Genomic DNA, 15,474 nt, shown 5'->3' with positions numbered 1-15,474 from the left:
GAAATCCACTTCTGGGCATTTATTTGAAAAAATCCAAAACACTAATTCAAAGATGTATGCACCCCTATGTCAAACTATATCAAACTACTATAACACAATTTGCAATAGCTAAGATATGGAAGCAATCCAAGTACCCATCAATAGATGATTGGATAAAGAAAATGTGGTACGTATATACAATGGAATATTACCCAACCATAAAAAAGAATGTATTCTTACCATTTCCGACAATAGGAATGGATGTAAAGGGTATTATGCTAAGTGAAATAAGTCAGACAGAGAAAGACAAATGTCATATGATTTCACTTACAAGTGGAATCTAAAGGACAAAATAATGAACAAACAAAACAGAAACTCATAGATACAGAGACCAAACAGATGGTTACTAGATGGTAGTGGGGGGGGGTCGGGGGACAGGGTGAAAAAAGTGAAGCAATTAAGTACAAATTGGTAGTTACAAAAAAGTCACAGGGATGTAAAGTAAAACACAGGGAACATAGTCAATAATATCGTAATAACTTTGCCTAGTGCCAGGTGGGTACTAGACTAGCCAGGGGGAACACTTTGTAATTTATATAAATGTCTAACTACTATGTTGTACACCTGAAACTAATATAAAATAATACTGAATGTCAACTGTAATTGAAAATTTTTTTAAAAGGGGAGTAAAGGTGAAGGGGAAAAAAGCTTCCAATTTCCAAGTATAAAATAAATAAATCATGGGGATATACTGTACAGCATAGGGAATATAGTCAATAATATTGTGATAGCATGGTACAGTGTCAGATGGTTGCTGGACTTATCAGGGTGATCACTTCTTAGGTATATAAATATTGAATAACTATGGTGTACACCCAAAACTAACATAATACTGTATATTAGCTATATTTTAATAAAAATCTTTTCAAAATCATACATTTACTAAGTGAACCAACAGGTGGCCGAGTAAATGAATAAAAGAATGAATGAAAGATCATGTCATGACAATGGAGCCCACCAGCAAGATACTGTCCTTTGGTTTAGTAGTAAAATTGGGGAGGCAGGGATACTGATAAGAGATATCCTGAGGCCCTTCCCATCTCAGTTTTGACCCTGGTGTCTCCCCAATTTGGAGTTTTCAGTGGGGATTTCTCTGTGGATCGGAGTGGGACACTCAAGTGTTTAGACACTTGGAAGATATGCATTTATGATACAAGAACAGAATACTGTAATTTGGTGCCAGAGAAGGCATTTCGGCAAGTCTCAGGAGAAAAACCACACAGTAACTAGAAACAAAAATAATGCCATACTCAGATTTGCCCAGAAATCACAAGCTAAAGATATACTTAGCCTAGACAGGCACGCCTCATATGTCTGTCTCATCTACATGAACTTGCCATAGCTGGGCAGGCCATTTCCAAATGTACACAATGCTGATATCATATTTTTAATTTAAACAAAAGAATGCAATATCTGATTTTGATTCCCACAACTCAGGAAGTCTTTTTCTAGTCACCAAAGGAAACCCTGAAATCTATTGATAATCTATTATGGCAATGGTGAGTAGAGGAGACAAAAAGAGGAGCGAGGAAAAGAATGGGGGAGTAAAAGGACCAAAAGAAACTTGAAAATACATGTGGAGAAATTTTATAATTCTACATACTTCATATTGCATCTTGTGCTTAGGATGTGCTTAATAAATAGACTTAATAAACTAATATGGAGTGATGACAAAAAAGAAAAGATAAACAGAAAAAGAGACTATGCAGGTAGAGAAAATAAGAGTGAAAGAGGAAAATGAAAAGGAGAACAGTAAAAAAAAATGCAAAAAAGGAGGAAGGGAAAAAGAACTGGTAAAATGGGGTAGTTAGAGAAATGTGTGTGCATAGTGTACAGTATGTGAACGTGTGTGTCAGAGAGGCAGGGAGAGATCGAAATTAAAACATGTAAACTAGGGCTTGGAAAGAAAAAAAGGGGGGGCAGTTGAAGGCTATCGGAGAGCAACGGTAATTGTGGGAAGGATTTGGGGTTTGTTAAGTGCCCAACTCTTTTCATACCACATCTTGTGTCACCCTCAGGTCTTTAAATTTGGCTGCTAACAGGGGAAATCCAATTTGTATATTTTATCTAATTTATTTCCCTTTAATGCCTCTATTCATTCTTCAGATGCTTCTTTGTGAACAAAATAAAATCACATTCTAATAGGCTAAACCCATAAAACATCATATCGTCTTGAATTTTAAGGTAGATTGAAATTCTACCCAAGATTTAAGAATGAAAGAGTATATTGAACGGAAACCTGGTTCTTAACCCTGAAGTGTATCAGCCTCATGCATTCGGCATTATATGTTCTCTGAAAAATTACCACAGTTATAGAAAAGAAAGGTGTGCGTTGCCTTTATTTGAAAACAATGATACATTAGAGATTTGGTGAGTTACCTATGCTGTGTGAAGCAAATTCAGGCCATATCTAATAAATAATTATTACTCCACTTGAAAAACAAATTTTATGAAGTACTAAAAGAGACTCTATTTATATATAAATAAGTCCTTTACCCTTTCAGGATATCCCATCTGTAAAAAAGAAATTATTTCAGATGAGAAAGTGGTTTTTGCTTCAGCCTGAGTAACACTACTTGTATTGGTTTAAATTGGGTTTCTTGCATTAAATTATGTTTGGAGAAACTAGTTTGAAGTAAAGGCATTATAAAACCACCACACCAGATGATTCCTTTCCCAGCCACCTGCTCGCTCGAAGAAGGGGACCCACCTCTCTAGCTTTGTCCTACAAGGCCCCTCAGGAAGCCTTCTCCTCACCCCATCATTTCATAGGCTATTCTCAATCCCTTTACCTTAGGCCCTTCCTTTGCTCTCCTATGCCTTTCTGGGACCTGATGGTGATCCTGTCCCCTACTCTCTGACACTTGGGACCATATATTCATGCATTCAGCAAGTACTTATTGAGCACCTACTATGTGCTAGGCACTGTTCTAGGAACTAGGTATATCTCAATTGCAAAACAAAGATCACTGTGCAGCTTACACAGCAGCAGTAGAGATGGACAATAAATAATAAACTTAGAAAATAAGCAAGCTATCGACTACATCAGATGGTGGTAAGTGCTATGAGAAAAAGAAAAAGTTGAGCCAAGTAGAGGGTATTGAGAGACAAGGACTCATGCTGAGAAGGAGGAATTTGGCCCCATTCCTGGGGTTCCATGTAAGAAATCCACTTAATCCAGGCTGGACCTTTATCCACTATCTTGGCATTGACCTATAGTCAGAGTTCTTGGAGGGTAGCAGAGACAGCACTCAACAAATATCCATACTTGTTATTTCCCAGGGTCCCTCGGTCAGACCCATGTGACTCATGCTTGCCAATGAAATGTGAGAGGAAAAAGCAGTTAAAAGTTAGTTTGCCTCTTTCATCTCATCCTTACTCTGATATTAGAGGCCACTGACCTTAGAGGCCACTAGTCTAGGCACCATGGCTACAAGATAAAGAATGCCACCCAACCTGCATCAGAATATGACATGAGCAAGAAATAAACTTTTACTTTTTTATTCCACTAAGATTTGAGGGTTTTCTATAACTGAATCATAGTATGGGCCATCTTCATTAATATCTATGAAAGAAAGTGAACTGGTAATTATAACTTTCATCTTCTGCTTCTTGAGGATAAAGAAAACTAAAAATCATCAATTTTTACCTCCTCATAGATTCACAGAGGTATAAAGGTACAGTTCTGGCAAGAAATAAATAAGGAATGGTAAATTATATTTAGGTTGCCATTTTAGGACTCCATAAATATACTATGAGGTATTTTAAGCAAGTATTTTAATTCACAAACACAACTTACTATTTTTGAATTCATATAACAATAAAATTTCATTGAAAAAATTAGCAGAAAATTTGTAATTTGCTCTAATCTAATCAAAATATTTCTTGAGCCATTCAAAGTTTCCTGGCTGTTCCCCAACTTAAATCTCAAATTGGAGGGATATTTCTTTTCTGTAAACATTTTTTATAACAGAGCTATTTTTGTTTTTTCTATATATTTAAAAAAAACATTTTGGTGGGGGCGGATATGGGAAAATAGTGCGCCTCTCCAGGGCCCAGCAGCTCCAAGCTGCCATCCCCCAACCCAGCCATGGAGGGCGCAGCCCAGCTCCAAGTCCAGCCACTGTCCTCAACCTTCAGTTGCAGGGGTACAGGTCACCATCCCACGTGGGAACTGAACCGGCAGCCCTGTCGTTGAGAGCTCGCGCTCCAACCAACTGAGCCATCGGCTGCCCCCCAGAACTTTTTTTAATAGAGATTAAAATATTAACAGAATCTAGATGGAGTTTACAAGTAAATGCAAAGCACAGACAATATAAGCTCTAAGCTGTGCTTTTGTAGTGTGAAACTTTATAATGTAAATTTGCCTGTGTTTAACTCATAGGATCATGCTAAGACCCTTGTCCACGTTTTCTTTTAGTGGACTCTAAGGAAAACATTTTGGAAGGTAGTCTCAAACTCATCAAGGTTCATTAATAAATAAAATCAATCTGTATGGAAATAATGATATTCAGGGCCTAGCATACAAGTGTGTAAAGCAAGAGTCCATTGAGGGGTGGCAGGAAGGCCGTAAAGATTCTCCTACAGCTTGTCATGGTACCTATAGTACTACCAGTAATGGCTCTTTCCTTCAGCTCTTAAAGGGTTTTGTTCTCTATGACAGCGTTAACAGAAAAGAGCAAAACAGCTGGAACATAACAGGCAGAGGAGACCATGCTGAGGAGGAGCGGACTGGGTTGAATGGTGTGAAGATGTTGATAACAAAACCGTGATCTAAAAGGGCAACAGCTGACCAACTGAGTGATAGATCAGAATATTCTTCCTGAACACCAGCTGTCGTTAAGACATTAGGTACTATGCATGATGTAGAAATACATAAGGCAAGAGTACTGTCTTCACGAAGTTTGCAGTCTAGTGTTTGTTCTTTATTATAGAGCTAGAGAATGAATGGATGGTTAGACCTAGAGCTTGAAATGTGTGGCTGATATTCATCCTCAGCAAGTCTTCATACGGCTCCAGGGAGGCCAAGGTCAGGCAAGTGAAGGGTATTGTGGGATGAAAGGGAACAAGATGTAGAGAAGAGGAAACAAGAATGAAATGAACGATGAACTGATAAAGTCATTCTCCCCTTGGTAATCATTTTTAATCTTTAGTGTGAGAAGTGATTACAGGCTTTGATGCCTGGAGAATTTTATGTCCTTCCACCAAATGAAAAAAAAAAAAAACAAGAAAAACAAAAATTGGTTTTCAGATAATTAGTTTGTTATTTTTTTTGTTATAAAAGCTTTTTGATTTTGAGGTTTTTGTTTGTTTGTCTGGTTTAAACACTTACCATCAAATTCTGCAAGTCTGCTAATATCTGCTCCAAGCTCTGAAGTAACTGATAATGCATGGCGGACTTTAAGGTTCGTTTCCCTGTGAAATTAATAGACATGATGTGAATTTTCATATGGAACAGCCCAACAGGATCTTACACAGAACAATCAGGTCGGTTAAGCACATGTAAAATCCAACACAAGAGATTCAAGAAACGCCCTTTGAGTTTTATTCACATCTCTTACAATGTGGACGGGGCTTTGCAGGGTCCTAAAAATCGGCATTCCTCCCACAGCATATCTGTGTAACAACCCAGCAATCTGTTTTGCTATATGAAAGAACAGAGGACATAATAAATATGGCTTCATTCGAATCTACTCAGACATCATGCATGAGTTACAAAACACATTAGGGACGGGAACACAGTTGCCAAATAAAGGAGGCCAGTATCACTCCAGAGTCTGCTATCTGCATAGGAGTTTACTTGCAAAAGATGGTCATGGCTAATTTCACAGTAGCTGAAATTTAAATGGGAAAAGGCACACAGTTTTCTTTTTCTTGGAAAATCAAGCCAAGCATTCCATAAGTCTAGAATCAAACAACCAAACAAGAACTCAGTGAGCTGGTCATCTTCTTCCAGGCAGGACCATATATACATCGTACAGATGGCTGTCTGGTATTCATGAAATGACCAGCAGTGACAGTTCAATGACCACCACTCACATCTTGTGTTTAAGAGCTTGTCATGCCAGTTTTCTCACTGAATTCAACCTATTCTCTTCTACTGTAGCTTAAGATCATCTGTCAAAGTTCTATATTTTATGGAAATGTTTATTAGTGGGTTCATTCAGTCAAGAACTATTGATTGAATACATACCATAGTCACCCATGATACTCAATGCTGCCCCACAAGAGTTATTGTCCTCTTGAGGGAAACAAGTACCGTTTTTCCCCGAAAATAAGACCGGGTCTTACATTAAGTTTTGCTCCAAAAGACTCCTTAGGGCTTATGTTCAGGGGCTGTTACCCTGAAAACTCATGCTAGGGCTTATTTTCCAGTTAGGTCATATTTTCGGGGAAACGTGGTAGTAGGTAAAAAAGCAAATATCACCTTCTGGAAGTAAATGCCAAACCATGAAATTATGAAATTTGCAGAACCAAGAAGTAGATAGATAGCTGAGAGAGCATTTAACCTAAACTTCCCATAGAAGAGTTTCACAATGATGTTAAGACAGTTTGAACCCCATAGGAATGCCCATTGATGACAGCTTTCTGTGGGAACACTAAGTTGAATGTATAATTGAAGTTACTTTGTATAAAAGTAATATCGGTGATCAAAATCTATTAATTCATAGGACGCAGAGATGAGTAGGGAATGAGATAGCCAAGAACTTCATAATTAAGGCAGAAATTGAGCTGGGCTTGATGGACAAGAGCGAGATAATGGTGTTGAGGTTAAAGGACTAATGTGTGCATTCATTTAAACAACTTTTCAAATACTAGAAACAGTCACACCCACTAGGCCAGACAGTCTCATTCCTTAATCCTACTCAATACATCATGTCACGTTAAAGTTTTTTATCATTTTAAGTTACTTCCTCAGGACTCTCTCCAATATCTCACTTCCACCTTCAGATACAGAAATCAAAGAGGGAAAATAATCACACATAGGTCTATGATAAAAATAAAATGTGTATTTTTCAAGATTCCTGATTAATACCTTCTGTGTCATGCCATATTCTTAAGACCTTAACCTGCCTAAGTATCTTGATAAACTTCGGAATGATTTTCAGCATAAGAAATAATACAGAAACATCCTGTATACCCTTCATTGTTTCCCCTAATGGTAAAATATACCAAAAACGATATCACAATATCACAATAAGGATACTGACATTGAATCAGTCAAAATACAGAGCATTTCCATCACCACAAGGATTCCTCAGGTTGTCCTTTGTAGCCACACACACTTCTCTGGCTCCTCTAACCCATCTTTAACTCCTGGCAACCACTAAACTGTTGCCCATTTCTATAATTTTGCCATTTCAAGAATATTATAAAAATGGAATATTATAGCACATAACTTTTGGGATTGGCTTTTTTTACTCAGCATAAGACTCTGAAGGTTCATTCAGGTTGTTGCGTATATCAATAGTTCATTCTTTTTTATTGCTCAGTAGTATTCCATAATATGGATACACCATAGTTCATTCAACCATTCACCTGTTGAAGAGCATGTTAAGTTGGTTCTATTTTTTGGATGTTACAAATAAAGCTGCCATAAACATTTGTGTACAAGTTTTTATGTAAACACAAATCTTAATTTTTTTGGGATAAATGCCCAGGAGTGAAATTGCTGGGTTGTATGGTAGTTGCATGTTTAGTTCTTTAATAAACTGCAAAACTGTTTTCCAGAGTGATTGTAACATTTTACATTCCCCTTCAGTAATGTGTGAGTGATCCTGTTTCTCTACATCCTTGCCAGCATTTGGACTTGTTACTATTTTTTTTATTTGAACCATTCTGATAGATATGTGGTGATTATCTTATTGTGGTTTTAATTTTAATTTCCTTAATGGCTAATGATGTTGAATTTTTCTTCATGTGCTTATTTGCCATCTGTATGTCATCTCTGGTGAAATGTTCTTTTATATCATTTGTCAAGTTTCTAATTGAATTGTTTGTTTGTTTGTTTTTACTGTTGAGTTTAGAGCATTTTTCTTACATTCAAGATACAAGTCCTTTGTCAGATAGGTGGTTTGCAAATATTTTCTCCAAGTCTATAGCTTATCTTTTCATCCTCTTAATCAGGTCTTTTGTTCAGCAAAAACTTTTAATTTTATAAAGTCCAGTTTATCAAATTTTTCTTTTATGGGTCATGAATTTTGTGTCAAGTCTAAGAACTTTGGGTTGTCAAAGATCTTGAAGATTTTCTCCTATGTTTTTCTCTAAAAACTTTACAGTTTCACGTTTTACATTTGAATTCAATTTCTTTAAAAAATTACAGGGCTATTCAAATTATCTGTTTCATATTGGATGATTTGTGATAGTTTGTTTTTCAATGAAACGGTCCATTTCATCTATGTTGCTAAATTTATGTGTATAGAGTTGTTTGTAGCATTTCCTTATCCTTCTGATATCTACAGGCTCTGTCGTAATATCCGTTTCATTCATTATTTTGTTAATTTGTGTCTTCTCTTTTTTTCTTTTTCAGTCTTCCTAAAGGTTTGTCAATTTTACTGATGTTTTCAAAGAACCAGCTCTTTGTTTCATTGATTGCCTCTATTGTTTTTCTGTTTTCAAGTTCATTGTTTTCTGCTCTTGTTTTCATCTCCTTCCTTCTGCTAGCTTTGGATTTATTTTGCTATTTTCTAGGTTCTTGAGATGGGAGATTAGATTTTTAATGAGACTTCTTCTCTATTCAAGTGTATGCATTTATTGCTATAAATTTTCCTCTCAGCACAATTGTAGCTTCTGCCCAAGCCAGGGATAGGATTACAGAGGCCAGAATATTTGAATGACTCAGTATGACAACAACTTGGGAGGCAGTGGTTAAATGATGAGTTCTTTTGTCAGGCTGCCAGGTTGAGTCCTGGCTTCACTCTATAGAAGTTTGGGACAAATTACTTACTCTTTCTAAGAGTTGGTTTTCTTACTGTACAACGGGGCTTATTTAGTACCTACTTCAGGAATAAATGATAAATTTCACCTAAAAAACATTTATGGTATCTTTAAAATGTAAGCATTCAATAAATATTTTTATGCCAGACAAATTGACTCCACCGAAACAGAACCACTCTATGAACTAAATTCTAAATTAACATCAATGTCAAAACTGCATCACACGCCATTTCTCTTCTCTTTCCATGTCTTCATTTGACCCAGTTCCAAAAGGCTGCCTTCTAAAGTAACATTGGTCCTTCTTTCCTCAGTAGATCTTGATCACTACTCCTCTCACTTTTCTTAAGAGAATCGCTTGAAATTAAAAATGAACAAATCCAAAAAGAACCCTTCTAACGAATTTCAGTGCAGAGTCCCTGTGTAGAATTATTCACATATATATGTTTGGCTCACTGTTTCTGAAAGAAAATATATTCAAGAGAAAAGATAAGGGTTTTCAAAAGATCTGCAAAGTAATTAACAAATTGACCTTGCAATTTAGACTCCTATTTCTGCCAAGAAAATAAAATGAAGAACAAAGTTTATATTTTAATCTTATTTGTAAAGGTATTACTCTGAAATAAATTAAAAACCAAACTCATTAATTATCCTAACGCTAATAACTTACCCATCGAGCTCAGCAGTTTCAATATAACACAGGCCATGTGGCTCACTGCTTGATAGGAGAAGCAGATCAGCCTATTTTAAAACATCAGGATAAAGAATATTTATAAGGGAAGATGGGTCACAAGCTTTCTACGTTGTATCACCCCTCCACTAGTAATGATCCAGGAGAGCCTTAGGGAATAAGTGAAAGAGGTGAAATCCTATTCCACCTCTCTGTCATATATCCTGGACCAAATCCTCCCTCTACTTACCTGCTCCTATTCTGCTCACACTTGACAATCAAAGTATAAGTTAGGGCAGTGGATGTCATAAAAATAAATGTATTTTTGCAAGAAATATATAAAATTGTATTTTCTTGCTTTGATAATTACTAATAGATAATATAAAACTTTCCCAAATAAATAAGATAAATGGAAATATTTAATATGCACATATTTTAATTCCTTTGTATTATCAGTTAAGAGCAGGGGGCAGGCAAAGAAGATGGGAAAGACAGATGTGAAGTCGGAGGAACTTGAAAACAATAGAAAAAAATAAGAGAGACAAGGAAATTTTTAAAAGAGATAAAGGATAAAAGAAAAACAAAACATATAGTTTAGAAAAAAAAAAAGGTGGTGTGTAAGGAAGAGAAAAGAGAAAATAAAGCAGGGACTAAGCAAGAGGGCAAGAGAGAATAGGAAATGTGGTAAAAGACAGTGGAAAAACATTGAGAGATTGAGTAGTTGGTCTCTCACAGAGATAAGTCATTCTATTTAGCTGTCCATTTGAGCATTGGAAATGACCTTTCACAATTCAGTTTTAGAATTCTATATTGGGAAGCTGTCATTTTATTTCAAATTTCAAATTTTATTTTAAAATAAGGGTTTTGCTTCCACATCTTGGTTATTGTAAATAATGCTACAATATTATTTGCATAGGTGTTTAGTGTTTTTGTTTTCTTTGGATAAATGCCCAGAAGTAGAATTGCTGATCCATCAATAGATGAATGGATAAAGAAAATGTGATACACACACACACACACACACACACACACACACACATACACACACAATGGAATACTATTCAGCAATAAAAAAAGAATGAAATCTCACCATTTGTGACAATATGGATGGACCTACAGAGTATTATGCTAAGTGAAATAAGTCAGACAGAGAAAGACAAATACCATATGATTTCACTTATACATGGATTGGAATATAAAACAAAATGAATAAACAAAACAAAACAGAAACAGACTCATAGATACAGAGAACAAACTGATGGTGCCAGATGGGAGGGGAATAAAGAGATGGGTGAAAAAACTGAAAGGGGAAAAGAAGTACAAACTTCCAGTTATAAAATAAATGTCACGGGGATATAATATATAGCACAGGGACTAAAATCAATAATATCTTAATAACTTTTTTCAGTGACAGATGCTTACTAGACATATTGTGGTGATCACATTATAAGGTATATAAATATAGAATCACTATGTTATATACCTGAAACTCATATAATATTGTATGTCAACTATACTTTAATAAAAAATAAAGAATAATAAATAAAATAAGGGTGTTTATGAAATTCTGAATATTTGAATGTCTAAAAAGAATTGACTAAAATTTTAGCAATATATTTTGACACATTAGCCCAACAATTTTCTGCCTATATCTGAATGTACAACTGGCATTCCAAATCTGTGAAATTTTCTTACCTTTGTTTTTTAAAATATTAGAATTGCACCATTCTTAAATTCTGAAACCTAAATTTAAAATCAATCCACTCCTTTCAGTGTCTCAAGCTTTTAAATTTCCAACTCAAAAATAGAGGGTCTGTATGTGTGTATGCATGTTTTGTCTAAATTGTGATAAAACCGAGTTTTAGAAGAAAAGCAACTCTAGGTACAAATAGGCATCTTTATACTTCATAACTATTTTCAATTACAGATGATTACAACGAGAGGATTTTGGATTTTGTTTAAAATGATCCTTTGAAGCTCAAGGAAGGAGAGGCCTCGACCCAAAGAGCATGAAGCACTATTGCTATCATATTCATTGAAATTTAAATATGAGAAATAAGACCAAGGTGAATTTTCAAAAAGATTTTTTCCATTTAAAGTCAAGGTGGGTCATTTTATCTCAAGAGTGGCATATACTCTTCACATATTCCCTCTAGAGTGGGTATGCTTCGGTTACATTGTGACAAGTCAGAAAAAACTTCTGCCTCAACAGGTTCTGTGACTTTTTATATCTATAGATGAGGAAGAGCCTTGATAACGCAAACCTATTCATTCCTTAGGGAAGGGAAAACAAGATTTTTGCAACTCACAGGTGGGCCAGGCAAACATAATTAATTCCAACCAGAACCATCTTCTTTAGACCTCCATTTGTACTTTCTTCTCTCAGTTATTGGTGCCTTTTCCCTTGCCCTGCCAGGAGAGACTCAACTATGTCTCCCAAGAATGAAGCAGTGTTTCCCAAAACGGTGCCTTTTCCCCCACCTTCCACAGCAACAAAAAAAGCCCAAGCATCTGCCTTATGGATATCTGAAACAAATACTCCAATCAGAGGAAAATTGAAAAGAATCCACTGAACTTCTTTCAGTCCTCAGAGCCAAAGACATGGCCCTGACAGGTTTATTACACATCATTAATGTTTGTCGAATTAAAGAATAAATGAAGGAAAACCTCAAGCAATGATGATACCTAAAAGCCTTACAATTCTTTAAGGGTTTACAAAACACTTTTGCATAATTGTGTCACTATTTTCTCAACCACCCTGTGTAGGGGCAATACCGTTCCCTTTGCATGAATAAGAAACCTGGAAAGGTCATCTCTGGCCCCACAAACACGAGATGAACTAAATTAATTCATGTAAAGTCCATAAGCTTTACAAAGTCATGGTGAGAGCTTCATCACAGCTAATTAAGAAACCCAAGGCTCCAAGAGACTTAACAGCACACTCATGGCCACACAGAGCTTAAAAGGCAGAGCTGGAACTAGAATTCAGAACTCTGATCCCCAAATACATACTCTTTCTTTTGGTTGACTGCAAAATCATTGGACTACAACTACAAAAAACAGAAAGCATTTTGCTTTGTTTTGATTTGCTTTCTTGGTGTTCAAAAACCAAAACTACAATACTGAAAGACTATCACAATAGTGGCTCCATAACCTCGAGGGAACATAAATTTGTAGAATTCGTTGGAACACCTTATTTGGATGGCCTTTTATTTTTGTAAGCTATTTTTACACTTGGAGTCCTTTATCTTCTTTATCATCTATAATATTATCTTACTTTTTTGTAGTCCAAAAATACAAATCCAAAATAGCTCATGCAATATGAGCAGACTTAGAGGGAAATATGTTGATATGGACAAAAATCAGAATAAAGTCTTAAAAATGTGTAAGATTACAGGTAATATTTTTATTTAAAATTTAAATTTCACATCCCAAAAACACAAGTTGAGTACTAATATGTACTAGATATAGCATTATTTTTGTTTTTTTATAATTAAATTTATTTGAGAAAGTAAAGTAAAAAACAGTGAAAAAGAAGAGAAGGACTGGAGGAAAATAATAATGGCCATCATAATCATCTTCTCATGGATACGTCCTGTGTTTGGTTAAAAAAAATCCCTGCCCATATATTTCACCCCCACAAATTAGTAATTGTTTATAAACACTGGCCATTTACTTTTTTCCATGTAGAAAGTAGCGTGCTACACCTCTATAATTTAGCAAGAAGCTTCCACTTCAATATAATTCAGACAAATGTTTAAAAAAACCTTTCTCTGAAAATTCCCAACTTTCTACTTCTCACATATTTTTTTTTAAAGGAGGATTCATTTACAGAAATTATAGTACAACAAGTAACTCTGACTTGAAGCGATAAAACTGAAAATAATGAAGAGGGAAATTAGAGCACAAAATGCCCTCTCTGGAAAGATGTCCAAGAAAGGTGCTGATAAAAACTAGATGAGATACCCTGATGTGTCACGAGAGAGCCAAAGCCTGTCCTTGTCAGGACAGGAGTTTAGGTCAAATTAATCTTTCTAGCCCTTTCATTTTATATACAAAACAAAATCTCATAAACAGCATTTTATTATTTCAAAACAATCAATAGAAATTTTCTGATTGTGATTATTCAGAAAGGAGCATAACTTTTCTCCTTCTCTAGCTTATCTTGTCTTCAAATATCCTGCAAATTAACAGAATTAATTCCATTATTGAGGGATAGTATTCAAAATAATGGGAACAAACTGTTTTTAAAGTACTCTGGAACATTTCAAAAGCTCTTATTTGCATCAAATGTTGGAAAATCTTTTGTATCTATTAATTTAAATAAAATCCCAAAGGAGATAGACAAGGTGATAATCACTCAGTCTTATCTGAGTTACCACATTATTGAAAGTAATTAATCAATATATCGTTTAAAACATTTTATAATTGAGACATTTAATTAAAACATTTTATATATTTTACAAATACATCCTGGTATTCCCTCCTTAATTACTCTGAATCAGTATAGATTTACTAAATTTTCAAATGTAAATACTGCAGTACATATGCTATTTTAATCTGAGATAAATTCTTTAAACAATATTAAATACTCACAGCAACAAATTGGTTATTTTCTAATTTAACGATGTCTCCCACTTTGACATTCATCCATTTTTCATTCTGCAGTCTAAGAACAAAAACAAAATTAATTTTTTTCAGGAACAGAGTAGAATCAAGGGAATGTATTCACAATGGACCATCATATTAATAAGACAAAAGAAGCAGATAAGACTTTTCTAGAATGCTAAATTCAAAGGCCCTTACATAACAAAATCACCTAAGTGATGTGGGAACTGAGACCCAGAGAACTCAAGTGATTTGCCCAAGGGTACCCAGCACATTAACAGCATCCTTGGGGCTAAACTCAAGATGGCTGACTCTTAGCTGTGATCTTTCCACGACTCCATGGTGTCAGCTTTACATAGCAGCTATTAACTCTTGCTTGCATTTCCTCAGCCAGACATTAAATCCAGTCATTGATGTTCTTTGCAAACTCTATTATTAATAAATGTAGAAACAACATTGCTATTAGGTCAAAAGTTTGTTTAACTGAAGGCAAGAAGTGAGGAAGCAGGCAGAGGCAAAAGAGAGTGGTTCAGGGCAATAGCTAAAATGCAATGAAGAGGAAAATAATAAATTTTGGAAAGGGCAAGAACAACAAGGAGTGATAAAAAAAAAAAAGCCTTGGGAGATTTAATGAAAATGACCACCTGCAAATCCTCCAGAGCCCTATGGCTCAGGACGGATTTAGTGGCATTCTAATGGCTGGTTCCAGCAGCTCAGAATTGAGGACACTGCCAAGAAGCTGCGCTGTTTTCTTTGACGTTCATGTATACAGTGGAGTTCTGAGTCTACCCTTCACAAAGGGGTTTATGAAGAAAAGCTTATTGTATCTAGTTGGTTGGGCCCCTAGTGACAAGTTAGGAAGGCAGGCCGTCTGAAAACAGACCACCTGTGGCAGTATAACGTGATATTAATCATCCCTTCTGATATTCTCTAAACCAGCTTTGTTTTCCGAGTGGGAAGCCTGCATCACACATCTTTTTCAGTGATTCCCTTTTAGGAGAGAAAGCCAGATGAGTAGGGCTGATTCCCCAACAAGTTAAGGTGGGCAGGTTAATTTCATTATGGAGTTTTAAAAAACAACCTAATTTACTTGTTTTATAGGCTTGAAAACAGTTTTAAATATTTATACAACTGTGAAATATGCCTCACACTATCAACCCTGCTGGGTCATTTGGCTTAAACACTCAAAAAATTTCTCTTTAATATGGGTCCAAGTACATGTT

General features: G+C 35.5%; 1 protein-coding gene across 1 annotated transcript in view; it reads right to left on the bottom strand.

Moving 5' to 3' along the window:
* The window catches only part of ATP8B4 (ATPase phospholipid transporting 8B4 (putative)), a 193,216-nt gene that overhangs the window by 100,360 nt on the left and 77,382 nt on the right, over positions 1-15,474 (bottom strand). Inside the window, exons 7-9 of the mRNA XM_033109347.1 lie at positions 14,240-14,312; positions 9,644-9,714; positions 5,372-5,454 (exon numbers count right to left, since the gene is read on the bottom strand). Of these exons, the coding sequence (XP_032965238.1) occupies positions 5,372-5,454; positions 9,644-9,714; positions 14,240-14,312 (227 nt within the window). The remainder of the gene's footprint in view (positions 1-5,371; positions 5,455-9,643; positions 9,715-14,239; positions 14,313-15,474) is intronic.

Source organism: Rhinolophus ferrumequinum, chromosome 6 (assembly GCF_004115265.2).
Source record: "Rhinolophus ferrumequinum isolate MPI-CBG mRhiFer1 chromosome 6, mRhiFer1_v1.p, whole genome shotgun sequence".
Classification (NCBI taxonomy): domain Eukaryota; kingdom Metazoa; phylum Chordata; class Mammalia; order Chiroptera; family Rhinolophidae; genus Rhinolophus; species Rhinolophus ferrumequinum.
The sequence above is the reverse complement of the archived record's forward strand: the minus strand, read 5'-3'. Positions and strand labels throughout refer to the sequence as shown.